This window comes from Fusarium flagelliforme (genome assembly GCF_020744385.1).
Source record: "Fusarium flagelliforme strain FIESC 12 MPI-CAGE-AA-0113 chromosome Unknown B0J16scaffold_8, whole genome shotgun sequence".
In the NCBI taxonomy this organism is placed as follows: Eukaryota; Fungi; Ascomycota; class Sordariomycetes; order Hypocreales; family Nectriaceae; genus Fusarium; species Fusarium flagelliforme.
In genome coordinates this window covers 844,982-872,086 of record NW_025763510.1, presented here as the reverse complement: position 1 = coordinate 872,086, position 27,105 = coordinate 844,982, and the positions used below count along the sequence as shown (strand labels likewise).

Genomic DNA, 27,105 nt, shown 5'->3' with positions numbered 1-27,105 from the left:
TTTGGTATTGTCTCGTCCACTACTCCGCACTCTTTACCCCAGGCAACAGAAGCAATAAACCGGGAAATAAACTCCTTTAGACACGACTAGAGGGATCTAGGTACTTGACTACTGACTCTTAGTCCATGAATCTCCTCTTTCGCCCCCGATAAATCCTCCATCTCGGTCACATCCGCCCCCAACGTCACCAACGGGGCAACACCATTACTCTAGCGCTAACCTATCAGCATTTGTCATGCCCTGGAGCGATGCTCCCAAAACCACGTTTTTCACTGCCCTCCTCAGATCATCACCCTTTCATTCCGCACTTTTTGCCTCCCACTATTGGACTATTCCGCACATCGTGAAATGGATGCCACTTTGTATGCATGCAAATGTCTTTAAAGAGCTTGGCAGACATCTGCTCGTCATCGGGCAGCCGGATGGCGTTTCATTCTGAATGTGTTGATATGTCACTGCCAATAGAAAGCTTTGTTGAGATGTAACCCTCCATTTTGACTCTTTTTATGTATCTGTAAGATCTTATTGTTTATCAGTACATTCTTCGTCAGCGCATATCTACGGCCACGTGGAATCTGCAGATAAGCAAGTCGAAGATTGCAATTGTGTGCCATCCTGTTGGGCCTGTCTCGTCAGCTCTAACCCGTTTCTTTTTGCTGCTGTGCTCCCCTGTAGAAGTTCCATCGAACGATGGCAGGGTATCGTATCTTGAAGCAGACTCCAATGCCAACGCTTGGCTCTCCGAGCTATCCGCATGGGTTGACTCCAACACTGCAGTACCAAGACTGCGGGGACTTGACCGGAGGCCGGAGAGTTTCTCGACATGGATCGGTATCTCGGCCGTTAAGTAAGCGTTTGGAGCATCGCTAATAGAAGAAACGACACGCCCGATAGACGTCGGGACCGCACCATTTCGGTCTTCAATGTCCAGACTCTCTACCCCACGTTTGATGAACTGGCTTACCCCAGCTTCAGCTCTGGGATCATGACTGCCTTGACTTAGCGCAGCGGCTAAACTTGACCTTTTGTTTGAAGTTGAGATGCTAGTGTAGGCGCAACCAACATCTTCAAACTTGGAGAAGATGGCTTGGCTCGGAGTTGCTCGGTTCGCGATTCCTTCTTCTCGACACCAACTTCTATGACAATGATATACTATTCGGTGAAGCTCCGAGCACGATTGAGGAATATTCCAGTGCCCGAAGGGATCAAATCATCAATTAATCATCATCACAGTTTATGCGAAGCCCTCACCAGTGCTGACTGGCTGGAGGGCAGCACAGAGGTCGAGAGTTACTTCATACCACCAGAGATACCCTAGTCTAAGCTATCCTCAATCAATTACACATCGCATCTTTAATGCTGGCGGGGTAAAACAACCCCAGACAATCTTGTTGAGAAATCTGGGGAGGTATGGGGTATCATGCTCTCCTTTTGGAGTAGACGTGCACGCAATGCGCCAAGAGTTTCCCCTTGCCAAGTCTGAAGACCAGCAGGCACTGCATGATCTGCTCGCCTGTTCGGCGACCGCACGTATACCGAAGACGAGAGCCACAATCGTGCCATCAGTCAGGGAATGAGGAGCGATTGGTCACACATTGACAGCTTCCAGGTCAAATCCTGCTTCGGGCTGAGTATACACACCATCTGTGAAGGTCTGGACTTGAAAACATTGCGGTCTCGCCTGCGACGGCCGATGTCCGAGACAAGGCTTATTTATTTATGGAAACATTGATCCCGAGGCATTTTGTAGTCTTCAAATGCGAAATGTAGAATCTTGTGGGTTTTGAGATGGAGGTTATGTTTTCTTGGCCACGCTTTGATAACATTTGCCGAATACAGCACGAAAGGCGTCTGCCACTAGAGAATTTACCATTGGCAAACCTATTCAAGAGCTGAAGATACTATTTGTAATTCTTTATGTATATGCAAGAGATTCCAGTTGGTGGTTTGCTCTATTTTGGTCTCTACTCACTTAGGGGACACTGTTACCGTAAAAACCAGTGATTTGATAAAACGTGGATATTTGTAATATTCTGAGCTACGTAACGTGTTATCCATATCAAAAAACTCCTGTATATTGAGGCAAGATCACGTATTTGTGTTTTTTCGGCTAAGTATCACCTCTGTGTCCTCGGATGAATGGGCCGAGGGTACTGCCAGAGAACCGGACAAAGGGAATGAGTAAATCCTCTATTACCAGCAATTCTCTCTGATCCTGTGGGTTTGGACATTTCTTTCCCTTTGATGGCCTGTTTGATCAATGTTTTGCGAGATGTTTGCTGCTCTTTTTGATAGGGAAGGAGCGACTGGGCGTTTAGAGATGCCCAAATCAAACACCACGCCAGTGTCCGACGCAGCTCTTTCCATCTCACTCTCCGTCTGGACTACCTTTGATGAGAAAAATAACTTCGATTTCGACTTCTTGTTCAATGGAATGTTGACCTAACCCATGGCCGTTAAGCGAATATCAAGCCAGGCGTGGCTTTCCTATGTCTCGTTGTCACCATCCCATATGCCGACCGTCCCTTGATCTCTGTACTACAATACTACAATGTCCTACCGCGATATTGTTCTAGCCTAGGTAGGAAGATGAAATTCACTCTTTTCGACTACAAAAAAACTCATAATGATATTCTAATAGAATGGAATGTAGAAGTCGACAGTCACAACCCACCGCTACCTTGACATAGACTATGGTTGAGATAGCCTCCTCACGTCGGGACCGAACCATTGTATCGAATACGATGACCTTGACGGTTAACATCGGGTGAGACCTCACTCCGCTTCACAAGACATACCGCATCGACGTTGAGCATGCAGTTACTCAGGGCACATACACAAGATTCGGCAACTCACAACTCACAACTCACGGCAGAACCGGTATCGACGATGAATCTCGTGCACCTCCTCGGTGATACATATAAATCACTGACACAGATCACGATGAGATATCCTGTATCAATTACCGGAGAGAGCGCAGACGATAGAGCGATATCAGAACCTGACGATCCAGATGCCATGGAAACTGGTCGAGTTTGCTCCGCTGTGTGGCACGATACCACGAACCGTCTTCGAACATATATCCCTCCGAATCTTGAGTTACTGTCATATGGTCTACGGGTTATTCACAAAGCAGGCACTGTAACCTCTGTTATACACTTGATGAGGGAAACGTTGGGGACCATGTAATGGCCACAATAGAAACGTTGCCAACGCATGCACAATGCATGCCTTTAGAAGGTTGCGACATTGGTCTATGTCGTTGTTCATTCACATTGCAAGTCACATGCAGTTCTTTGAAAGCATTGGAAGTAACTAATAGTCAAATGGTATTGAGATGCAAGATATTAAAAACAAATATGCAAATCGCTAATCAAAATCCCAACGCCAAATGCATCAAATCTATTTACATTCATCCAGAGGCAAAACCGGGCGGAATTCAACGCCAGCAGGAGTCTTTCCTCCAAGGACGATGTCGAAATAAGAGGTCTGGTCAACAACCTTGATCTCAGCCTGGAAAGCAGTGTATCCACTAGACTTCTTGCCAGTAGCCTTGAACCTGGCACTCTCGTTCTTGATCTGGGGCACCTCGACACCCTTGATGGGAACCTTCTGGCCAATGGTGAGAGTAAGAGGGTCCTTGGCTCGTCCGTCGCGAATAAAGGCGTTGATCTTCATCGGAGCGGCGGGTAACTTGGACCATTGGATGCAGGACTGCTGCTGCTGGTAAAGAACGGTGTCGTCGACAGGGTAGCCACCGGTTCCCTGGTTATCGTAGGTTTTGACGGCGTTTTTCTTTGTCACCTGGACCCAGAACTTGGTGATTCCGTTCTTGGTGTCGATGGTGGTGTCGAACTCGTAGTTGACGAAGTCGTGGTAGGTACCTAGGGTTCGACCACCCTGCCATATGGCCTGCTTGAGAGGAAGAGTGACCTTCTTGCCGTCGCGACCGACGTAGATGAGCTTGGCGGAAATCTCATCGAGCTTGAGAGTTTCCTCCTTGGTGATCAAAAGGCGAATGGCACCGGCGAAATGGATCTTGCCCTTGCTGTCAAGGGACATGTCGTTGATGTAGGGCTTAACCTCATAGGGGTCGATGACCTCGGTCAGTTTGACGCTCTTAGGGACGGTGTCGATCATGCGGGCAAAGACCTCGGGGCAGATCTTGTTGAAGCCCTCCTTGGTAGCGAGCTTCTTCATGGTAGCCTTGTCGTTGTCAAAGATACGCTTGTCGGATCGGAGAGTAGCGTTCTTGGCAACAATGAGAGGGTTCTTGGTCTTGCCAGACAAGTACTCGGTAGCAACGCCATTGTTGAAGCTGCGGAAGTTGGTCTGGAAAGGAACGGAGGTGTAGTTGTCAGCAGAGACCTCGTGACCAGTGATCTCAGGGTGGTCGACGTGGTGAACACCACCAACAGCGTGACCACAAGCAACCAAAGCAGTCATGTCCTCCTTGGTGAAGCCAGCCTTTGTGAAGCGCGCAAAGGTGTCCTTCAGGTTGGTATGAGTCTCAGGAACACCGGCGGGTCCAGCCTTGTAGGCGTCGACACGACCAGCTCGGAAAGGAACCTGAGGACCGCCACATCCACCAGTAGCGATAACAGTGCCCAGAGCAATAAGATCCGAGACACTGCCGCGCTGGTTGTGGTAACCACTGAAGAAACCGAAGGTGTTGAGGAAGGCGTCTCCCTTGTTCTCGGTGCGGGCTAGCTCCCAGAAAATGGAAGCGTCAATACCTCCGGTACCAGCCGCCTTATCGTGGGTAACAGCATCGTGGAAAGCTGTTCGGATCCATTCGGCCGAGTTCTGCTGTCCATCTTTACCGTTTCCGAAGTCACAGCTAATGATGGCTAGTGTTGTTAGCATTGTTTCGGTCTTAAATGTATTGCTGGTGAACTTACCATCCATGAATCCCCTCTTGTTGTATCCACCCAGGTTGTTCTGGAGATCCTCAACGTAGTCATATTTCGAAGGCCAGACGAGCTGCTTAGCAGCCGCCAAAGGAGCGAGAGCGAGAGCGACAGTGGTGCCTTTCATGATGAAGTGAGTGACAAGAGTGAGATGATGAGAATAATACTGTTGTGTCTCTAGGATACATGAGCTATCTTATAGTAACTACATTTTCTATCTACTCTACTTAGCCTGTTTCACTCCTTGCAAGCAATCTTGGGCTATACGAGAAATGCTTTGCGGAAAAGTTCCACTTTCTGCGCAAGGTACCCGGCCTGCCCGTGTGATCGTCGATAATAGGGTCCAGGCCAAGAGAGAATACGAGTGGACTTTTTTTTTTCCTTGGTGCAGAGACGCTAATAAAGGACCAGAGACCCAGGCCAAGAAAGAAAAGTCCCAGCGTATTTTGGTGTGATCAAGCCCAGTTTATTCTTTAGCCCCTAGCCAGGGGTCCTTAATCTCAATGTAAGGCGAGCCAATGGCAGGCACTTGATTATGCAATGCTGGTCCATTAAGTCAATGCGGGTTCGTCTAATTTTAGATCTTCGGATTGAAAGTGCCGGACGACCAGAATTGAATACTTGGAGAGGATCTCGCCAAGTCAAGCCAAGAGAGCAATTGCAACTTCGGCTCAAAGTCATGAACTGTCAAATACGATGCCGAGAATAAAATCTTCTGGGTGAATTGTTGCGATGCATTACCTAATAACCCGTAATGTAACTAGAGTCAGCGATGCAATGTCTTTCATGCAAACAAACACGCTTGTTCCGTGTTCAATCCCGTGCGCAACGCTCAGACACAAGTGCCGTCAATATTTTTAATCTCGACTCAAGACAACCAATTAGTCTTCTGGTTTAGGTAAAGCGCCATGCGCGGGAATGTCAGATTCTTATTTATCATGGCGCTAGAAGGCTGTGAAGGCGAGAGTCTAGAATGAAGATATGGATCCAAGCTATACGGTGGAGAACTTGACAACACTTTCGGATAGACAGCTGAGCCCAAGGCCGTGATATTGCCGACTTTCGAGTCGACTAAAGCCTTTAAGGCAATTCAAAGTCTGTTTAACTATTCTATAAATATCCCTTTGACTGTAGCTTAGTGGGATTGTATCCTAAGAAAACCCAGACGAACATCAAGCGCTATTCCTCAAGCTGCAAGGGACTGGCCTGTCTCCACAAGGCTATGAATACGACGTGAAGATCTTTTGTAAACCGCTTTATCCTATTGGCAGTCCAGTTTTAGGGGTCTGATCGCCAAAAGTCGCTCGTATAGAGAAGTGTCTGAGCCCAAGGGCCCTGTGACCCTTCAGGGTAACGTTACTGAAATATTATTTCGGCTAAATTGCATACTGTTCTTGAAGTGTGACACTGATAGTCAAATTGTAACTAGAAACGTACGATGTTGAATACTACAACCTTTACAAAGCCTCTTCTTCTCTCAACTCATGAATCGCCACCAACGGCCCTTTGGGAATAATATAAAGATCCATCAACCCCAAGACTCTTCGTCTAGACTTTGCATACAAAATCTTGTATTGATCAATCCAAGTCTCAGCAGTCTTTCGGAAAGCCCCATGGGTTCTCGTACTGTCATCCCAGTACAACCTCCTCACCCATAAATGCAAGTTTGGGTAATGATCCCTGATAGTGCCCAAATTACACATGAATATCGGCACATACGCGGTATCGAAGCGAAGAATAGTTGGGTACAAACGGAGATCTGCTTCTGTGATGTGTTCGCCTAGAAGGAAGGGACCTTTTTCAAGGACCTTTTCCACGCGGTTGAGAGCTTTGAAGACTTTGTCGACGTTCTCTTCGTAAGAGGTTTGAGACATAGCGAAGCCTGTTTTGTAGACACCGTTGTTGATATCGTTATAGACCCACTCATTGAGTTCATCAATTTCTTGTCGTAAATGTTCTGGATACAAACCACCGCCAGGCTTGTTGACTTCGCGGCGCTCCTCAGGTAGAAGATGGTCAAATTCGGTGGAGAGCATCCTGATGATATCGCTGGATTCTTTGCTCACCATTGTATGAGTCTTAGTATCCCACAAAACCGGTACAGTATATCTTCCTTCGTAGTTTGGATTCGCCTTGAGATACAGTTTCTTCAGGGTATCAAAACCATAAAGAGGATCCTTGGGCAGACTTCCGTATTTGGCTGCTTCAGGATCATCTTCAAACATCCAGCCTTCTTTGCCCATGTGGAGTGAGCACATGTATAAATCGATCATGTCTTCGAGGCCTTTAAGACTTCTGATTATCATAGCGCGATGAGACTAGGTAACTGTCAGTACTTGGTTAGAAATAGGTGAGGGGTGGCCAGGTATGTATCAGAAGAATTGTCCCCCAAGGCTGAGGCTACAGAAGCAAAGCACCCTAAATGCTAGCCTAAGCTAGCATAAGGTGACCAAAGTATTTCATCTCTTATGCTCTCGACGGCCAATTCTTCTGATACTCTGACAGCGACGTACCCATGGGCAGCCCGGGCTTAGATAGAGGACATATCGATTCTTCTCAGCTGGGAAGCGAGAGCCGGGTTCCTTGGAAATAAAGTTACGAAAAATGCTCGTCGGACGCACGAAAGAGCCGTCTTCAGTTGGCTTAATCCTGATCTCGTCCACCTTCAAAAGTATCAGTACTGCCAAATGCGGATAGGATGAATGATGCACTGACGTGGTCACCCATCGTGTCTTTAGGCAAACTTGTTTTTGCGGTGGAATATTTGAGACGAAAGTCTGAGAAAGGATTCGGTTGAAGTTTGTATTGAAAAGTAGAAAGACGTAGGAAATTCTGTTTATGAAATAGAAGAATCAAAGACCTGGAGCTGTGTCGAGATATAGCCATAATACAAGACGGATATATTTACACATCCAAGATTTGAAATACCAATGATGTACCTCACCGAAGAACCACCACCATGCTTACAGATTTAAAACCTCCCCGCGCGCATGCTGATTCTTTGATGCAGAATATGTAGGCACTTTTGATTGTTGATAATCAAGGAGCTAGAGTCGGAAGGTCGAGTACGCTCCCGCGCGGCACGGCGGACGGTGGCTTCGGAACCGAAAATGGGGGCCAGGCTAGAAAGGAATACATCACGACTCGTCGCTTCAGTCCGATACTCAGTATTAACTTTGACCCGCAGTCGGCCTTGGTAACGTAATGCTATACCGAGTTAATCAATACATTGTGATGTGCCTGGCAGTGCAAGAGCATCCAGATGACACATCCGGCGTGAACTCACGTGATGTTATTCGATTTCCTCCAGGCAGGAGCGTCGCTCTGGAACTTGAATCTTCATCTTCATTCAGCAGGATTTATTTGGATCAGCCATGCGAAAATGGCACTGGAAACATTCCCGCAATTCCCCAAACTCCCCAAAGAGATCCGGATGCTCATCTGGGAAGCCGCCGTCCGTCCAGTCCCAGGCGACCGACACGTTCATCGCTTCTTCCTCGCAGACTATCACCTCAAACATCCAGCTCCTCTGCAAAACATCAAAGCCCCATTTTTGAATCTTCTACGCGTCAAAAACCACGCCTACGATTCCTTGAACCACTCTACTGGTCTTTCGTTGGCTATACCCAAAGATGACGTAGACGGCAATCCGAATGATTCTGTCTATTTGTCCGACAGTTCTCTCTGGACTGTGTGCAAGGAGTCACGCCAGGCTATGGAGAGAAGATTCAATAAGAATGAGTGGTGGTCAAAAGAGAAAGCACCCTTTCATCCGAAACGTTCGGCCGAGCCGGGTCGGTATCTTGGACAAGAGGGTGCTACTCATACGGCTTCATACAAAGATTATGATGGGACCATCAAGCATATCACCATCGACCATCGAAAGGATCTCATTTATCTAGATCCTCGATATCTGATGGATATTGACTGGTTTCATTACCTCAAGAGCGACTTCATTCCAATCTTCGATGATAGAATCGTTACATTTACTCCTCAAATCCCCGAGCCTGGCTTTGCGGGAGACGATGTCGCGCTCGACTACGACCGGTCTATAAGCGACACACTTATGTCAAAGAGTAGACACTATCGCCAGAAAAACCTGGAGGCATCTTTATCGAACTTGATCGACATGGTTTGGTCCTTGACCACGACTTCCAAGAGGAGGGTTTGGTTTATCGACCACGCTCTAGTACCAGTCCGGAAAGCCCCCGGAGACGAGTCTTACGGCGAAGCGAAAGAAGGTGAAAGCCCACAAGTTGCCAGAGAAATATTTCGCTCAGATGACTGCATCTACACCGAAGTCAAGAGAGAAGACATAGGTACCCTCTGGCAGTTCAGTGACTACGAGAAAGCCTATGACGGCGAAAACCATCACGCATTTGACATGCTTGACATGATCACCGGTCACATAAACTTGTGGGATTTCTCGATGTTTAGGGTCTTGGCTTGTGAGCCTGCACCCGGACGGCCTGTCCGACAACGAAAACCATGGACGAGACGATGTCACGGCTATCCGGCATGCGAGGAGTGTTATCCGAAGCCTGGTCCGCGTGTACGGCCGTCTACGATCAAGAAGGAGGGACAGGGAAGTTCGGAGGATATTTCGGAGTCGGATTTGAATTTGTTTGATTGAACAGGCACGATTTCGTACGCTCGAGCTACTCCTTCCGAAAACTCTGAGAGATAGTCAGCCAGCTGAATATAATGGCATCGGTGCTCGCTCCTACTATAACCAAGATAGTCCGATACATATCGTTGCGTCGGTGATATTTGATCAAATTTATCTGTTCTTCACCACGGCCGCAGCAATATCTGACGTGGCATCGTGTACATGAGCCGGTGGTTCGTTGTAGAGGCCTCTGTAGAAAAGCACGGTGAGGATGGGGAACATGATAGCCGTTCCTATCCACTGCTCGAGTGTGAAGCTGAACGGTCTGTTGGTGCCAAGGGTTAGTGATATAATGGTATCAAACGGAGCTGGTGGGAGGCTGGGCAGACAATGAACCATGTATAACGGTCTTCCAGCAAACACATGACACTTACTGATGGGGAAACATCTTTGCTACTTTTTGCGATGGAAATATGATACTCGTGGGGGTTTCCCAGGGAAAATAGTGTATTGTGAAGGTCGATTTGCAATTTATTGTGATGGTTGGAAGAAGAAATCAAGATTCAGTAGTTGGCAGGGTTAGGAGGAAACGGCATTCAAGCCATTGAGCACACAGAACCTTGAAAATCCGTGTCTAGTTAACATTTTGAATTGAGTGGTGACTTGCCACGTCTCTTTCTGTGATTGATGTGAGCTGATTGTGTACAAACCTTGATACCATGTGGTCAAGTCATGGTACTGTAAGTACAAGCTTGTAGAAGTAGTCCTCTACACTTTGAAGTACATAATCTTAGACTCACGAGAAAGAACTGCACATGCTAGAAATCCTTTACATCTGAGATGATTTGTATCTTGCATTTAATGCAGGGTTCCATCATTTTATACAAGATGTTGTCGTTCAAGGTAGTCACCTGACTTGCCTGGGCGGTGACCAATAAGGTTCATGGGGCTGAGCCAGCCGCGCCTCTGCACGGAATCCATTGGGCAGAACACTAGGCAGACTGTAATTTAAACCTTAACCGTTTGACTTCATTCATCTTAAGATTTTGAAATATTCTCAATTTTCCCTTCCAATAAACATAAATCCCAATGAATCTTTTCTCTCGTCTACGCAAGGGAAAATTCCCAGAACAAGGCCCAGACCAATCAACGTTGGATCCACATACATGGAAGCTTCCTTCCTCATACGCAACATCTCAGCCAGGATCAAAGCCAACAATAATTCCGAACCCAAAGGTTTTCGCCAACGTGTTCTCTATTCCGACAGAATTCGAACCAGTGAGGGTTGAAACCCTGCTCGCTTATCCTGATGCCAGCCATGCCGCAGTTCATCTGGTTTTGCTGGAGTGTTTTCGGGACTTGAGAGCTAGCGCTAGAGCTCTTGAAGTCCGCGTTGTTCAACCGCCTGCATATTTTGAAAAGTCTACGGCTGGATCATCGTCAGAGACAGCACCGCTACCTGAGTCTCAAAGATGGGACTTTCTTATCAAGTTGGCCATCACGCGCTTTACGGCTTGGTGGTCAAATATTGATATGGTTTTGAACCATGCCAGCGTTTATTCGCACCATGCTGGGAGTCAAGTGGCCCTTCAGTTAACGAAGGATTACTTGCCACCTTTGGATATACTTTTGGTGTGGTACGCTCTGATGTTGAACGCCGAGGCTTATGAGGCTGCATGCCAAGCCCATGATGGTGACATTGCACGGCTCAAGAACCTCTGCTTTCCGTGGCCTGCGATACGTGACGTTATTGATATGGACAAGATGGAATATACTTTACCCCGCGCTGCTCAAAATTTGTTCACAAACCTATCAGAGCAATCTTGCGATATTCTCACCTATCTCAACAGCCCCCCGGCATACACTGATTCCGGCAAAATGCAGTTTAAGATTGATTTATTCAGCGAAGTTAAGAAATACGATAGCTTCATCGATGAGTCTCATCAGCGTCTATGGATACGATCCCCCGCTTTACACGGGTCCCTGGGACGCGCGGGTGGGGAATATCTAGACTTTCACCTGCGAGAGCCTAATGCTGTTGAGGAAGATGTATTGGAGAATTTATCATTCGGCGTTCGTTTATTTTGGAGAAGTCATCGCTTGTTTCCAAGACAATATAAAGCCTTTTTGGTCGAGATTCGGAAAAACAAAACAGAGGATTCAAAGCAGAATCTGAAACTCATCTTGGATGGAGAAGACGAACCGTTTGGATCAAACCAACACTGTTGCTGTTGGATCTGCGAGAGGATTCGAGACGATCTACCAGAATTTTATCACACACAGCCATCCTATGCACCATCATCTTCATCGGCATCTGCACTACCAACAGTAGTCCAGAAGCAACTTTCAACACTATCTTCGGAGCAGATAAGTCAGATACAGGACGATCTAGGTTTTTATCTTGCAGTTGAAGATGCTCGCAAGCGCAAAGTTCCTCTTCCTACAAGGCCACTTACAGCTGCAGAAAAGGACGCGGATAAGATCTCTAAACAGAAACAGAAAGAGCTTGGTTATTTACCTGGGCTGAATGAATATCTTGAGGTTCTGCCTGATGGGACAAGGAAGATAAGGCAGAGGAAAGGCAAGGGGAATAGATATTACTATATGATGGTTTTGTAGCATGGAGACCTGCAGGTTTAATCTAGTACGGTCTTGTCTATTTTGGCTTTTTGAATGTATTATCACCCGCTTTTTCTGAAACTGGCTGATATAAAAGAGCTTAGAATGCTACCTCCTTTGCCACATTGGTTGTTCTAAAACGATTCATAAATATGTATTCCAAGCTTTGGTCTTGCCTATATTTGTATGTGAAGAAATTAGATTGTATAATAATTATAACTATGATAAAGTCCTTATTTGTAACACTTTCAACTTGCCATCAAACACGGTTGAAATCTCAAGTGTGCCGAGTACTCAAAGGTGAACCCTCCCAGATATCTTCGTCCATCTCTTCCATCACGCCCTGCAACCTTTCGACCTCTGCCCAACACTCTTCCCTTCTGAAAACATCAGGCCACCCAAAACTGCGATATAGCTTCCTCGCAAACGGCACATTCTCATAACGACTAATGTCCTCGTCCTGCGCCAGAAACTGCTCTTCAGTAATCACCTCATCATCCTCCACCTCGTCAATCTCCTCCCAGTCGGCAGTGATGATTCCAGGCGGCCCAGGAACTAATACTAATCTTTGATACTGGTCCTTCAGACGGTTGAAGTAGACTTGAATGTCCACAGGATCTTCGCTGTCACCTTTCAACTCATAGTCGACAATCATGCCATCTTTGACATTCAGCCACAATACATGCGCTCCGCTTTCCATACCGTCAGCGAGACGAATGTAATGTTTTTGGTCGGGCTCAGCATCGTCCCAGTCGAAGTCGTAGTCCCTTCCCCAGCTCATCTCTCGTTCGATGTCGTTTTCCGTGTATTCTGGGATGTCACACAATTGAGATTTGTAATGGAAACCGACTGGCCAATCGCGCTGTTTGAAGTAGGGAATGTGACGCATGAATTCGATAACTTTTTCGGACTTGTCAAGCCCTGACAGTAGCTCATCAGTGAGACTAGGCCATCCTTCTGGGGGAGCGACTTTGAGATCTTCAGGGTTGAAGTGAAGAGTTGTCAAGAATTGGTAGAAGTCGAGGATAATGGCGACCAATTCTTGAACAGTATAAGCTGGAACTCTGGGGCCTTCAGCGCCAGATTCACTTCCCTCGTCATCGCTTTCATCCTGCTCATCTTCAGAGTTGTGATTCGAGGTATGAGAAGACGTTGGTCCATTTGCCAGGGATGCCTGTGTCGATCTTTCCGAAGCAGACGAAGATCGTCGCGATACTCCATTTGGGAGACTTTCACCTATGGAATGATGGTTCCAAGTCATTTTGAGATGCTAAAAATGATGAAAGAAGAACAAATCAAGTTGATTGCAGCTGACAGGCTATTTATCACATATTCAGAAGCTAAGAAGAAGAAATCGTCGTTGCTGCCTTGAATGTGGATTCTTTTTATTGCTAAGTAAGATTTGGCGTTAGTGCGGCGCGGCTGATCTGATAAGATCTTATCGTGAGATTGGGCTTGGCGTTGAGTGACACATAATACAACTTACATTTTGGTACAGAGACTGGATGTATTTATGAGTAAAGAACTACAAAAGATCGCGAAAGTTGTGGACGGAATTGAATTGAAGATGAACCAGCTTACGATACACGAATTAACAGTATTCTTACTGACTTGAGTCTGCATTTGCTATAAATGAAAGCCCACCATTCGGTGGAGATAGTGTCCTTGGCAGCCCGGTTTAGGCAGATCTATCAACAAATTTGATGACCTTCTGTCCTGTCTTACTCAACTCAAATCCGTCAATCCCTTCAACAAAAGCCACCTTAAATCTGTGCTGATTAACAGGATTATAGTCAAAAAGCGTCCTCATGCGGGCAATTAAAGCCTCTCGAGATCCAGATCCCGCATCATCTTTACAAAGTACGCGAATCTCAAGAAAGACCTCCATGGATGGCTCCACCTTATCCAAGATAACCTGCCATTGAAGAACACCGTATTCCTCCTTTGACAGTATGGTAGTGAGAGTGTCGAACCTAGTATCGAAACCGTCCCAAGTGAAGCTGAAGCGCTGGTCGCGGCCGTGCAGGCGGAGGATGCGGAAGTAGGGTAGATCATTCTGGGGAATTTGCGAGTGGCATTGACTGGGGAGAGGATGTATGGAACCTACGTCGCCGGCTATATACCGAACAACAGGGTTTCGTAAGCGCGCGAGAACAGTTTGTGCAATCACGCCTGTTTCTCCCTCAGGAAGAGTCTCTGGAGCTGCATCACCTTTGGTCTCGTCGTAGTCAAGCGGCAGGATCTCAATCAGAATCATGCGAATGTCAAATACGAAGTCGCTGTATGCGGCACCTGGCTCAGTAGGAGTAAGATCAGGAGTGTTCGCTCCGTATGGTCCAGCTTCTGCGCTGCCTAGGATAGAGCAGATCTTGACAGGTCCCAAAACTTCATAGATATGCGCTCTTTGCGCGACTGTGAGTCCTTCCGAAGTGTAGATGATCTTGTCAAGTTTAATCTTCTCTCTGCCCTCTTTCAGAGTTGAGATATGATGGACCAGTGCAACGATTTGACTCCCGTCACTATGAGGGTCAGACTCCGATCTCGACATACGAGGCGTATAGAATGAGACTTACCCTGTGATGACATTTACAGAAAACTCCTGTAGCCATTGCACCGCCCGGCTAGGAGCGATGTTCCCAGCAGCGAGAACGGAAGCGCCGGCGTTCTCCATAATCTCGCACGTCAAGTCGAGGGATCTGTACACTGTAAGCGTCGTGCCTATTGGGCCTTGCGCTTGAGCATTCGCCTACCTGTAGAGACCGCCTCCATGATGAGTCGACAAAACCCAGTCGCCACGCTCAATAAGACCGATCTTCTTTAAGAACTCCCCAAAATAAGTTCTTTGCTGACGGTTCTCAAGAGCATTAGTCGCAAAGAACAATGGCACTGACAGAGTGCTTCCACCACCTGTCACACTCGTGTATACATTGTGACGGTACGTGTTCTCCGGGCTGGTATCATTGACCAGTCTCTCAATGACCTTGTATCTGGGAAAGTTAGACGTGGTCATCGAAGTCAGTAGGCCACTTACAGGTCTTTCTTATGAAGGAGAGGATGTGCTTTCAGATCGACTTGCTCAGGCCTCTCCCGACCTCCAAAGGGAAGCAGGTTGAATAGCGGCTTGATCAAGCTTCTGCCTGGATATCTGGCTTCACTGCTCTCGGCAGCAGCCTTCTTTCTGGCCGCGCGGACAGCTTCATCTCCTGGCGGGTATTTTGCATCCGAATAAAATGGGTGTATCTTTGCGACCGCCAGAACGTCGGCCAGTGTATACATGGTGCTCGGGTCCATTCTCTTGATTCTGTTTGAGGACGAATATTCGGTATCTGAGTTTCTCAGTGATAATGCTTCTAGCTGCCGCGTAACCCAACTTGGACTCTTATATATGCATGTACATGTACAGAGTACCCTTCTGCAGAGGTAGGCTGTCATCAGTAGATGAGAGCGGCCGCCTGAGCAGCTCCAATACTGCCTCCCCACGTAACATCCCTCCAATATTCGCCCTGGCCCCAATGTGTTGAGTAATTACAATTGGCTAATGTGTGCTCACTTCAGCTGTCTCAGATGACGAGCAAAGATCAAGACATCCGACGTGCTGTCAACTGAAGCAGTCCTTAGACACAAGATTTCCAGGGAGGCCGATTGACTCGGGCCTTTCAAGAATGTAAGTAGCCGCGGCAGTAATCTGTTAACCCATCGAATCGGGTCTCGAGATCCTGCCACGCCGGGATTGCGGACGGACGCTAGCAAGGGCCGTGCAGGAGATCAGCAAGGGCTAAAGCGGGACGGGACGGGGTAGGAATGAGGCTTGCTGGACAAGATTGCTGACGAGGGCTAAGGTTGATGATATACCGAGACATTGGGATGAAGTGATGACACCCTTGCGATCAACTGAGTTCGGGGGCCGGGATTTTGACGGAGAATGCCATCAATTTGTTAACTGACGTGCTTGACTATGACTAACGATGGACGAGGTTTAATCCAGTCGTCAGGGTGCCAGAAGAATTGGCCACAAGAAAGCTATACAAGACGAAATAAATTGGTCACTTTGTGCCAGCTTAGAGTAGCACTTAGACTATTTTGTCTTCGTAGCCTAAGGTTTAGAGGCCCTTGCAACACAGTAAATCGGTGAGACGTAGCGCAAAGTAAGATATTTTATGTATGCATCCTGCATGCAAGATCAAGTACAAACTCAGATATACGACATGACGTATCCTCGCCCCTCTTATTAACACCCTAGTGGGAACTATCGAAAGCACATGCGTCCCATCTTACCCTGCGAAGATGACGCTCTGGATCCTTGATGTTATTCCGAGCGTGTAGCCAACGACGATTGTCCATCAGGATAATGGATCCCTTGGGCAAATCCGACGATTTTAGATGCACAGTTGTATGTGCTTGTACCTCCTGCTGCATGAGTGCTGTACGAAGCTCTTGCAGCGCTACTTCTGCTCGGGACGTCAATGGCGTGACGATGTCTTCTCTGAATCTGATCATGGTCGATTGACCATTAGACATGAGGATACTACCCGTGATGTGTTTTCTGTCCTGATCCTTGATAAATTCCGGTGGGACCTCAATGCGGAACTCAGGTGCCATGAGAGCAGCTTTGCTTTCTGGAGAAAGAAGTTCATTGAGCTTCTCAACGTTCATCACAGAGAGAGTTCCTCCACCGTAGCGATCGTGCTGAAGGACCTGAAGAGCAAAGTATCGAGGTAGCTCGGGCTCATAGCTACAATCAGTATGCCAACTTTTTAAATGTTAGTACCTGACTAGAGGTTTATGTAAGAGGGCAGTACTTGCGGGAACTCATTCATAGTTTCCGATCGAGCCTAAAGAACCAATTAGAAGAGTCAAATAAGTGTTAAAAGGATGAATATACTTGGTGGTTACCCGCCTGGAACGTAGTCTCATTGGGTCGAACATCCCAAAACCAGCCACGCTTAGCACTATGCGATATAGGTAGGCGATGGTGATGGTGCTCATGCAGACTGACAAGAAGCTGCTTGAGATAAGAGCTTGAGTCATCGGGGAAGCCAAGGCTGATCTTGAGCATGCCTGTACGCTCTAGCTGCGACGACACTCGGTCGACATGGTCGCGTTTTTGGGCGTACGAGAGAGTAGGGGCTTCTAGGACTTGGAGTGTGTGCTGCGAAGCCAGAGTCGCAAGTCCACGGGCTGGGAGGGGAGAAGGATTTGACGCAAAGGGTCGAAGAAGACGAGCAGTGCTTGAGAAAATCATGATGGGCGTATGATGAAGACGAGGAAGTGACTAAGATTCTGATGGGGCTTCGTCCGGGCTTATTAACAAAGCTCGTGGAAGGTGCGTCCATAGGACTTTGTCTGGGTCTAGGTTTGTTGAGAAGCACCTTCCCATGTCAAGACATGAAGAGTCAACCTGCATCATTCTACGTATCGCTCCTGCCACTGTTAAGTTGGATGTCTTCGATGGTACCCACTACATGACCAGGGAAGGTGCGATGTCATCCACCCATCGGGTTCTCTCAAGATGACTTACCACCTGCCTGTCTTGATGGACCTGAAGTTGTTTTCGTTACCAATACCAGATCTTGTCTCTCCGTGCATAAATAGCCTCGCAATAATCCTTCTTCCCTGACCATGATCCAGCAAACCAACCCACCTTCAACCCCCAGCCCTCTAATCTCACAATGCACACACAACAGCTCACTCACATCTTTGTCGGCCCTGGTGCTGATGATGTTGCACCTGTCCCCAGTCACGGCATGGATGTGGCTGCCTTTGCGCGAGAGGAAGCCCAGCTACAGGAATCAGTCCTGAAGCTATGCCCCGCGAACCTCTGGCACAATGGTTCCTACGCCTCAGGTTGTCCACGTCCTGTTCTTGTGGATGAACATCACCAGCAACAGATGCAAGATCTGCATGGGGCTTTGACAACAGCCATTACGGATATTGTGCAACGCTGGTGGAGCGACACAGAAGCCCGGTTCCCCGAACGCATGCCCTTGGAGGCCAGAGAAGAAGAACTGCTCCAGGTGAGTACAATCGATATGAGACAGAATACCCGCAGGGATAGATTTAACAAGACATTCAGTGGATCGAGAAACAGGTCGCGATCGGCAACCTGCCTCAGTTTGCGAAGTGTCTAGGCTCATGGCGCCCAGACTTCCTGGTGGAAGAGACCACCCAGTGCGAAGAATCATATTGCATCACCGAAATCAATGCGCGATTCTCCTTCAATGGGTTCATGCATGAGGCATACGGTCAAGAAGCCATCAATCGGAGTGTTCGCGGTGAAACAACAGGGCTTGTTGGTGCCACGGACCCTGAGATGGTAAGTTTTAAGACATTCAACCCCACATTGTACTACCTTGTATTCTGACAGCAATGTAGATTCTGCAGGGGTTGTTCAGCTTGTTCGATCCGAACTATCCCCTGCATCTGCTGAAGGGTTACGAAAAGGGCATTGATATTCACATGTTTATTGAGGCTGTCTGGCGTCGCTTCGGCATTAAGCCTAGGCTGATAACCCCGGCACAGCTGAGACTACTCCCAGATTCACGCAGCAAGACGGGGTACAGACTATGTTGTGTCGTCAAGGGCCTCGATGAGCCGGCGATAAATGCTTGGAGATTCACAGCCAAGAGCGGCGAGGTCTGGGAAGAAATCCAGCAGGTTGGATTGGAACTCCACCAGCGAGAACTTGACGCATTGGACCTGGAGGTGTTACGACAGGTCAGCCTCCGATGCTTCAACGATATGCGTACCGTGTTACTTGTGCACGACAAACGCATGCTGGGAATCATCAGGCAAGAATTACCGCAGCTGTTGGCTCGTGGCGTTCTGACAGATTCACAAGTTGAGGTTTTGAGCAGCGGCATCGTTGATACAATCCTTCCTGGCTCCAATGAGCTGAACAACCTCATTCAAACAACATGCAGTACTCCCGAACTACGACATGGATATATTTTGAAGCCGATACGCAGCGGCAAAGGTGATGGGATCATTTTTGGTGATGACCTAACGGCTGACGAATGGGTTTCCCGTCTCGAAGGTCTGACCTCTGCTAATATCGTCCCTGGCGTATCATGTGTCGTGCAGCGGCGCATCATTCCCCGCAACTATAATCTTGTACTACGTGCCTCAGAAGGAATGGTGCAATATCCTCTCGTCGGCACATACCATGTCGCTCATGGTAAACTATTGGGACTTGGCACTTGGAGAGCTAGTGGAGGACGTATTGTTGCAGTGTCTTCTGGTGGGTCGTGGCTTTGTTCCGTTATGAGAAAGTAGTACGAGCGACATCCCTTGCTGTCGCATATAACCTGTATCTATCTTATTATGCGTCGAATTATTCACTCAAGCATCGTTCAATCGCGAATGACTTTTGCTTATTTCAACATCAGCATCGGATGACATTCCTACTGTGATACACGTCAAGGGCAGCCTCGCATATGTCATGTCTTAAAGATAACATTTCCTTCACTCCATAGCTCCCTAGAATTTACTTTACTCCACTGTTTGTTTCTCCGCTATAAAATGACGGTGAGACATCCATTGGCCGGCCTCATCATCCCGTGTCTCGCGGAGGTGGACCAAACTCTCGGGCCTCTCCATCGATAGTCTCGTAGATCGCAGCAGGGGTCTAATGCACTCAAGTCCCTAGCTTAATCAATCTCGATGACATAGCTATGAGAAAGTTGGCAATCTGTAATCATTCACTGCGACACACATTTGGTTGAGGTTTGAAGGGAGCTGTATATCGCTAGACGCTAGATCAGCCAGGCTTGGGCTTTCAGCATCTCATCTTACACAACTCTGGTGAATACTCCAATGCTTGAACCATGAGTCAAACTTTTCCGCTGTCTCTAGGCAGCGTTGCGCTGGCTGTATCGTTACTCTCTTGTTCTGTTGCGTTGCAATCGGCCTTTACCCAGTCGAGAAACGGGAAAGCTAGAGATCAATTCTTCGAAGATGCTGATGGATGTGCCTCGCCAAAAACTCTTGCAAGATTTACGAATAAGGTTCCCAAGGGCTTCAATATCGCGATTTCTGCAATTGGCGTTGGGGCATCCATTGCTGGCTTGGTCGTGACTACTCTTCACCATGGGTCAGTTATCGTGGCTGTATTAAATGTTGCTACCTGGGTAAGTTGTCTCTTCTGGTAGGTTTACACGGTCTAATGTGCTTAGGTACTGGCCTTTGTCCATGGCATTTGCATCGCTGTCCAGCACGAACCTGTAGTAGCTCACAAGCTCGGAATCTTGTTACTAGCCACTGCTCTGGCATTGACAGTCTCATCGCTACCTCGACTCGGCCATTTATACCCGAATTCTGGCCAAGTTCCCATGAGCGCGATTGTTCTTACCGTCGTCAACACCTTAACCGCCGTCGCGTTAACGTTTGCCAGCACCTGTCTCCCGAGACGACCAGATGTCTTCCACAAAAGCGTCGCTGTCGATCGTCAATGGACCACTTCCTTGCTGGGACGTTTGACCTGGACATGGATCCAACCTCTTCTACGTCATGCTGCAAAACAGCAAGACTTGGACACGAAAGATGTGCCTCAGGCGGATTCGCGGTTGCGATCGCAGGAGCTCAAGAAACAGTGGGATCAACAACCACGACACGACTCACTGTTACGTTACATAACTGCCCTGTATAAGGGCAGGCTTGTATTCTTATGGGCGGCGACTCTGGTTCGGTGTGCTGTTAGCATTCTTCCGTTCTGGTTTATGCTGAAGATTATCAATGTCCTCGAAGACCGCACGACACCATCGGATAATGTGAAGCTGATGGTGTTTGTCTTGGGAATGTCGTTGTCTAATCTTGCAGACTCGGTAAGCATATCCTTCAACTTTCTTTGCGTCAAGGTGTAAGAAGAATTGGCTGCCCAAGCTATAAGAGACGAAACAATTTAGTCACCTTATGCTAGTTTAGGCTAGCACTTAGGCTACTTTATTTTAGCAGCCTAAGCCTTAAAGGACGATTCTTCTGTTACCTACCTGCTTTGCAATGCGACCACGGACTGACAGCTTTTAGTGGATGGAGGGCTGGGCATATTGGTATGCCCTTGAGAGCCTCGCCTTGCCAATTAGATCTCAGATCTCAGGCCTCATCTTTGGCAAGGTCCTACTGAGGAAGAATATCAGAACTGCGGGTGGTGATGACTCTGCCTCCGAGTCAGATGCCACGTTGGAGGAAGACGAGACTTCCCTCAAGTCCCACCAAGCAATCGTCAATTTAGTAGGAATTGACACAGAGCGTCTCTTCTACTTCCTCCAATACCACTTCCTCATCATAGCTGGCGTCGTCAAACTCATCATCTTCTCGATCTTCCTTCTTCGCATCCTAGGATGGCTTCCCCTCATCGTAGGTATTGTGGCATGGGCTCTTACCCTACCATTCAATACTTGGTTCTCGGGTAAGGTGCTTACAGAGTCGAGAACATTGATGAAACATCGCGACGTCAAACTATCTAAGATCAACGAAGTGCTTACTGGTCTGCGACAGATCAAGTTCTCCGCTCTAGAAGCACAATGGGAACAGAGAATTCTAGCCTTGCGAAACGCTGAGTTGGCGACGTTGTGGAAGTTCTTTCTTGCTGATAGCGGATTGTTTGCATGCTGGGTTATTAGTCCAATCCTGCTGGCTGTCGCGGCCTTGACTGCATATGTACTTGTTCATGGTACACTATTGCCTTCCGTCGCATTCGTCAGCATCGGAATATTTAATACGCTTGAAACAACACTGGGTTCTCTTCCCGAACTATTCACCTTGGGACTAGACTCGTTGGTATCGCTGAGGCGAATCAGTACCTATCTTGACGAGCCAGAGAAAGAAACTGAGTTGCTAGTGGGCGATAGGATCAGCTTCCACAATGCGTCTATTGCCTGGCCCAGCGCTTCCGAGAAGTCAACGGAAGGTGACTTTGCTCTCTCCAAGCTCAGCCTGTCCTTTCCCAATCATGCCCTTTCTGTCGTGTCTGGCAAGGTTGGCACTGGCAAGACTCTCCTGTTGTCGGCCATCTTGAGCGAAGCCGATTTGTTAAGCGGCTCAATCTACGTGCCAAGAAAACAGCCGGTTGAGACCAGAAACTGGATCATCCCGGGCTCAATTGCCTACGTCAGTCAAACCCCATGGTTGGAGAACGCTTCCCTTCGCGATAACATCCTCTTCGGTCTCCCGATGGACAAGTCAAGATACAGCAAAGTCCTAGAAGCCTGTGCTTTGAGGGAAGATCTTTCCTTACTCCAAGACGGCGACGATACTGAAATTGGAGCAAACGGTGTCAATCTAAGCGGCGGCCAGAAATGGCGTGTTACTCTTGCGCGAGCTGTATATTCACGTGCAGAGATTCTCTTGATGGAGGACATTTTCAGCGCTGTGGACTCTCATGTCGGAGCTTCCATCTATGACAAATGCCTTACTAGGGGTATCTGTCATAGAAGGACGAGGATCGTTGTCACTCATCATTTAGGTCTTGTCATGCCTAGTGCTAGCTTCTTTATTGAGCTTGGAGAAGGCGGCGTTCTGTACTCTGGACCTCCCAAGAGTCAATTCGAGCTGTCGGACGGTCAGTTGGACTCCCCAGAAGCACTGAGTGCAGATACTCAGGACACTGCGAAGGTGTACAACGGCTCTCATCATCTCTCAGGCCGCCGTCAATCCTCAGTTTCTACCGTCGGAGGCGAAAACCAGCCTTCTAAGCCAGAAGATGCGCCAAAGAAGTTCATGCAAGAGGAAACGCGTCAAAAAGGCAATGTGAAGGGCGGAGTTTATCTGGCATATGTCAAAGGGAGCGGCGGTGTCCGCCCGTGGATTATCTGCATCGCTGTTTACCTTGCATACCAAGCTGGAATCTTAGGAAGAGCTTGGGTTCTTCGCATTTGGACTGCCAGATCTAGTGCAGGCGCTGACAGTGTCCATAACATTGCTAGTTCAACATTCTCAACACAACAACTTCTCTACCGGTCTTCCGCACAGATTGAACTAGATCCCGATGTCATCTTCTATCTGAAGCTCTACGTCGCGATTTCTGTGGCCACCGCAAGTGTAGGGATTCTAAGGTACTTGTCATCCTACTACCTTGCAGTCAGAGCCAGCAAGTCCCTTTTCGAGAAGATGCTTTTCGCTGTCATGCGTGCGCCTCTTCGATGGCTCGACACAGTCCACACCGGTAGGATCCTGAACCGCTTCACGGCAGACTTTAATATCATTGATGAAAGACTCGCTATGAGCTGGAGTATGTTCTTCTCGCATCTCCTGAGACTCGTCAGTATCTGCATCGCCTCCTGTTTCGCTTCAGTGTATCTCATCCCGCCAGCCGTTGTGCTGTTAGCCATCGGTGCTGTCATCGGTAACAGATACCTCATTGCTAGTCGGCCTCTAAAGCGACTCGAAAGCAATGCCAAGTCACCTGTGTTTGAGTTGTTCAACACGACATTGGCAGGTATTGCCACTATCCGCGCGTTTCGGAAGACTCAGACGTATCTTGAGCAGATGCACAGTAATCTGAACGCTTGGACGATGACCACATTTTACATCGCTCTGGCTAATCGATGGATGAGCTTCCGAATGGCTCTAATTACCGCTCTCTTCAGCATAACTGTTGGTGTCGTCATTATCGCCAAGTCAATTGACGCCGCGCTAGCTGGCCTGGCCCTCTCATTCATATTGGACTTTTCCGAAAGTCTTCGCTGGACAATCCGATCATACGGAGATATGGAGTTGGAAATGAACTCTATGGAGCGAGTGGTGGAGTATATGAACCTCGAAACGGAACATCTTGGTGGCTTGAATGCTGCTGCAGCTTGGCCAAGCTCAGCCAGCCTTGAAGTGAAGGACTTGGAGGTCGCGTATGCTTCTGATCTGCCGCCTGTGCTGAAGGGGTTGAGCTTCAGTATCAGACATGGCGAGCGTATTGGTGTGGTGGGTCGGACCGGTGCTGGCAAGTCGTCGCTGACTCTGGCTCTCTTCCGTTTCCTGGAGGCGAGGTCGGGAAGTATCGCTATTGATGGGGTCGATATATCGATGCTCAAATTGACGGACTTGAGGTCAAAGATGTCCATCATTCCTCAGGTAAGATTATCCCATTCATTTGACTGCAAACAACTGACAAGTCTACAGCACCCCGTCCTCTTCTCTGGAACGATCCGCTCCAACCTCGACCCGTTCGGTGAATACACCGACATCCAACTCTATGAAGCCCTCGCCAGGGTCCATCTCATAGGCCAAGACGATACATCCGACAGCAGCATCTTCAACGATCTATCGAGTCCCATATCCGAGTCCGGTAGCAACCTTTCCCAAGGCCAACAACAACTCCTCTGCATCGCCCGCGCTCTCCTAGCCGCTTCCAAGATCATTGTTCTTGACGAAGCGACGTCTGCTATTGACATGGCCACCGATGTGCTAATACAGAAGAGCATTCGCGAGTGGTTCACTGATAGGACCATGATCGTTATCGCGCACCGGCTGAGTACTGTTGCCGACTTTGACAAGGTTCTCGTGCTTGACGGAGGGCGGATGGTGGAGTTTGGAACTCCAAGGGAGTTGTGGGAGAAAGATGGTGCATTTAGGAGGATGTGTACAAGTGCGGGAGGCAGCGAGGAGAAGAATTTGAGACGGGTCATCATGGGTTGACCTTGTCATGAGTCGTAGGCATCTGCGTGGTATGCGCTTTCGAAAATGCATCTAGTCTTGTTCGAGCTTCTGGGAGCGCGTCCGTCGTGGCGGTGGCTCATTGGCGAGTTCATCTTTACGCCGAGAGCATAAGAGACGAAATATTTGGTCTTCTTATGAGAGCTTAGACTGGCACTTAGGCTACTGTAGTTTAGTATCCTAAGCCTTAGAAGATAATTCCCCTGTCACCTACCTGGTGCCTTTGACGATCATCCTCTCAAGTTCGCCTTTGGCTTTGGCTTTGAGGATCTTGCTCAGGCTCAAAGCTCGAGATCTCTGCGTCCTAAGCAAAGAAGAACATTCGGTGGAGGAAGGAATCCATACCCGAAGAGCTTGGGGGTTGGGCCCCGGGCTTGATGAGGCTGTCAAGCCCATGTTGCTAAGCATGGGCGGTTCATCCATTTCTTGGTCTACAATAAGCAGTTTCGTCAACTTGCTTGATCCCACGATATAATGATACTGAAAGTTTGTGGAGTACTTACCGGCGCCAGAGTCAATATCCAAGGGAAGGACCCTTGGATGCTGGAGGCATGGCGAGAAAACAGCGACCTCTTCCAGGGCCTAAAGCCTAATTAGAAAAGGGTATATAATGACGTTGGGATACATACTTTGTGCTCCCGAGAGCCCAGAGCCCAGGTGGGTTACCAACTGGTGGCTCTCCAAGATTGTCGAGAAGCAAGAAGCCAAAAAGGACGCCGGAAGCGAATCTTGCTTCTGCTTACGGGCGCGCGTCCTTGGCGATGGTGGCTTGTCATTCAATCACGCCGGATTCGGTCCTCCTCTCGGACTTTCTTCTGACGTTGAGCCTCTCACTCAGGCTCATAGTCCTCAATCTCTGCGTCCTAAGCAAAGAGAGGAGGATCCGGCGGAGGCAGAACAGTATAATACCCGAAGAGCTTGGGGTGGGGCTCCGGGGGCCCGGCGAGAAAACGGCGACCTGGGCCCCAATACCATCGGTCAAGCTCCTAGAACGGAATTAGAAAAGAATGCAACCCAGTATTGATATAGCTACCATATGAGCATTACTGCGCATATGCGTCTTCAACTTTGAGGTTTTGGAGAAGTCGTCTCCAAACCTCCCTCGGACACCGCGGAACACGACAGACGTGACGGCCGTCAAGGGCCCAATCTACCTCCGTGTTTGGGAGGTCGGCATAGTCTTCGCAATTCCTAGCTAACCTCACGGCGCAATCCATTCAACTTCTTCTCCTTCCCATCCTGCTGCTTCTGCAGCTCTTGCCCTACATAACAGTTAGATGTCTATGCTAAAAATATAAGTGGAAGACATTGAGAGTAGATAGGTAGGTAAGTATAGAGCTCAATTGGTGTAAGTAACTTACAGGGAACAAGGGGGGCAGGCGCGACGTCTTCTGGAACAGGTAGTTCCAGTTCTTTCTCGTCGATGGCCATGTCGTCGCATCCTTCAGGCCGCTCCCAGCCCTCAGAGTGTTGAACTGAAGAATTTCGTTCCATCGTCAGAAATTGATGTGTAGTATGGATGTATTCGGGTTATCGAGTATGTGATGATGAAGGAAGGGAGCTAGAGAGCTGCACGGAAGATCTCGTGAAGTGGGTCCTGAGGCACCCACCTCTCAACACCGGCTGGCTCCTTCCTAAGCCGCAGGGTGTCAGAAGAATTGACTGCTGAAAGCATAAGAGATGAAATAATTTGGTCATCTTATGCCAGCTTAGGATAGCGTTTAGGCTACTTTATTTCTGTAGCCTAAGTCTTAGAGGATATTTCTTCTGTTACCCACCTAGCTTAGGTACTTTGAGAAGGAGCTCCTGGTGCCGGGCTGGTCAAGGCCAAGAAGCGGAACTCCGAAAACGCGACCTCAAGCGACCGTTTACTAATAGAGCGGCAAGCGAGAATGAATGGTGAATTTCTGGCTCGAAAACGTGCTCTCTTAAGTGTCCACAGTACAATTCTGGGAGCAAAGAAATTCGATGCTAATGGCAGTGTGTGGGCTCAGAATAATTGGAATTACATTAAGGAATCAATAAATAACGGTTCAAAGAGACATTGAAAGGATATTTGCTCAAAATATATTAGACTGTGTGGTGAAAGGGTCTTCTCTGTAGGTCTGTATCTGGGTGTGCCATTGAACAACTGACAGATTCCAAGTTACTCTCCCTATTTCGAAGCTTAGAAAGCATTGTTTATCTCTGGGTTTTTGTGGTTCAAGTCTAGACGCTGATCGGAGATACATCGTGTCAAACAACGTCACCAATGGAAAATATGTCGAACACTGCCCGTCACCGGCACATTCAAGGAAGGTGTATATCATTAAGTAATGGTCGTAT

At 48.1% G+C, this 27,105-nt stretch overlaps 9 protein-coding genes across 9 annotated transcripts; 3 read left to right on the top strand and 6 right to left on the bottom strand.

The window, feature by feature from the left end:
* Positions 1-493: 493 nt before the first annotated feature.
* On the bottom strand, positions 494-1,670 carry B0J16DRAFT_405803 (uncharacterized protein; the record flags this gene model as incomplete). The annotated part of the gene is made up of 2 exons (XM_046132922.1): positions 494-1,133; positions 1,642-1,670. 2 exons carry the CDS (start codon positions 1,668-1,670, stop codon positions 548-550), a joined length of 615 nt encoding a protein of 204 aa, XP_045977761.1. The 3' UTR covers positions 494-547.
* Positions 1,671-3,345: 1,675 nt separating this feature from the next.
* B0J16DRAFT_350081 (heme peroxidase) lies at positions 3,346-5,072 on the bottom strand. Its single transcript, XM_046129002.1, has 2 exons — positions 4,902-5,072; positions 3,346-4,850 (listed from the first exon to the last, which is right to left on the bottom strand). The coding sequence occupies exons 1-2, from the start codon at positions 5,035-5,037 to the stop codon at positions 3,403-3,405; spliced, it is 1,584 nt and encodes a 527-aa protein (XP_045977760.1). The 5' UTR covers positions 5,038-5,072; the 3' UTR covers positions 3,346-3,402.
* A 1,273-nt stretch (positions 5,073-6,345) lies between these two features.
* On the bottom strand, positions 6,346-7,336 carry B0J16DRAFT_350078 (glutathione S-transferase). The gene has a single exon (XM_046129001.1). The coding sequence runs from the start codon at positions 7,214-7,216 to the stop codon at positions 6,368-6,370; it is 849 nt and encodes a 282-aa protein (XP_045977759.1). The 5' UTR covers positions 7,217-7,336; the 3' UTR covers positions 6,346-6,367.
* A 925-nt stretch (positions 7,337-8,261) lies between these two features.
* B0J16DRAFT_190286 (uncharacterized protein) lies at positions 8,262-9,642 on the top strand. Its single transcript, XM_046122782.1, has one exon. The coding sequence runs from the start codon at positions 8,293-8,295 to the stop codon at positions 9,541-9,543; it is 1,251 nt and encodes a 416-aa protein (XP_045977758.1). The 5' UTR covers positions 8,262-8,292; the 3' UTR covers positions 9,544-9,642.
* Positions 9,643-10,546: 904 nt separating this feature from the next.
* On the top strand, positions 10,547-12,224 carry B0J16DRAFT_350072 (uncharacterized protein). The gene has a single exon (XM_046129000.1). It carries the CDS (start codon positions 10,609-10,611, stop codon positions 12,136-12,138), a length of 1,530 nt encoding a protein of 509 aa, XP_045977757.1. The 5' UTR covers positions 10,547-10,608; the 3' UTR covers positions 12,139-12,224.
* An 89-nt stretch (positions 12,225-12,313) lies between these two features.
* On the bottom strand, positions 12,314-13,460 carry B0J16DRAFT_350071 (uncharacterized protein). Its single transcript, XM_046128999.1, has one exon. The coding sequence runs from the start codon at positions 13,397-13,399 to the stop codon at positions 12,416-12,418; it is 984 nt and encodes a 327-aa protein (XP_045977756.1). The 5' UTR covers positions 13,400-13,460; the 3' UTR covers positions 12,314-12,415.
* Positions 13,461-13,816: 356 nt separating this feature from the next.
* B0J16DRAFT_275412 (uncharacterized protein) lies at positions 13,817-15,429 on the bottom strand (the record flags this gene model as incomplete). The annotated part of the gene is made up of 4 exons (XM_046123707.1): positions 13,817-14,657; positions 14,712-14,834; positions 14,889-15,125; positions 15,170-15,429. The coding sequence occupies 4 exons, from the start codon at positions 15,427-15,429 to the stop codon at positions 13,817-13,819; spliced, it is 1,461 nt and encodes a 486-aa protein (XP_045977755.1).
* Positions 15,430-16,295: 866 nt separating this feature from the next.
* Positions 16,296-17,380, bottom strand: B0J16DRAFT_418713 (uncharacterized protein; the record flags this gene model as incomplete). The annotated part of the gene is made up of 3 exons (XM_046133790.1): positions 16,296-16,888; positions 16,912-16,970; positions 17,021-17,380. 3 exons carry the CDS (start codon positions 17,378-17,380, stop codon positions 16,375-16,377), a joined length of 933 nt encoding a protein of 310 aa, XP_045977754.1. The 3' UTR covers positions 16,296-16,374.
* Positions 17,381-17,807: 427 nt separating this feature from the next.
* B0J16DRAFT_276213 (uncharacterized protein) lies at positions 17,808-24,762 on the top strand (the record flags this gene model as incomplete). The annotated part of the gene is made up of 7 exons (XM_046123728.1): positions 17,808-18,152; positions 18,212-18,451; positions 18,511-19,406; positions 19,967-20,268; positions 20,461-20,957; positions 21,160-24,198; positions 24,247-24,762. 7 exons carry the CDS (start codon positions 17,808-17,810, stop codon positions 24,760-24,762), a joined length of 5,835 nt encoding a protein of 1,944 aa, XP_045977753.1.
* Positions 24,763-27,105: the final 2,343 nt, after the last annotated feature.

Bases quoted from the DNA above. Each gene is read 5' to 3' on its own strand.
- B0J16DRAFT_350081 (XM_046129002.1), bottom strand. From the start codon at position 5,037: ATGAAAGGCACCACTGTCGCTCTCGCTCTCGCTCCTTTGGCGGCTGCT. The intron at 4,851-4,901 runs GTAAGTTCACCA...TAACAACACTAG, and splicing joins CAAGAGGGGATTCATGGATG to CCATCATTAGCTGTGACTTC.
- B0J16DRAFT_350078 (XM_046129001.1), bottom strand. From the start codon at position 7,216: ATGATAATCAGAAGTCTTAAAGGCCTCGAAGACATGATCGATTTATAC.
- B0J16DRAFT_190286 (XM_046122782.1), top strand. From the start codon at position 8,293: ATGGCACTGGAAACATTCCCGCAATTCCCCAAACTCCCCAAAGAGATC.
- B0J16DRAFT_350072 (XM_046129000.1), top strand. From the start codon at position 10,609: ATGAATCTTTTCTCTCGTCTACGCAAGGGAAAATTCCCAGAACAAGGC.
- B0J16DRAFT_350071 (XM_046128999.1), bottom strand. From the start codon at position 13,399: ATGACTTGGAACCATCATTCCATAGGTGAAAGTCTCCCAAATGGAGTA.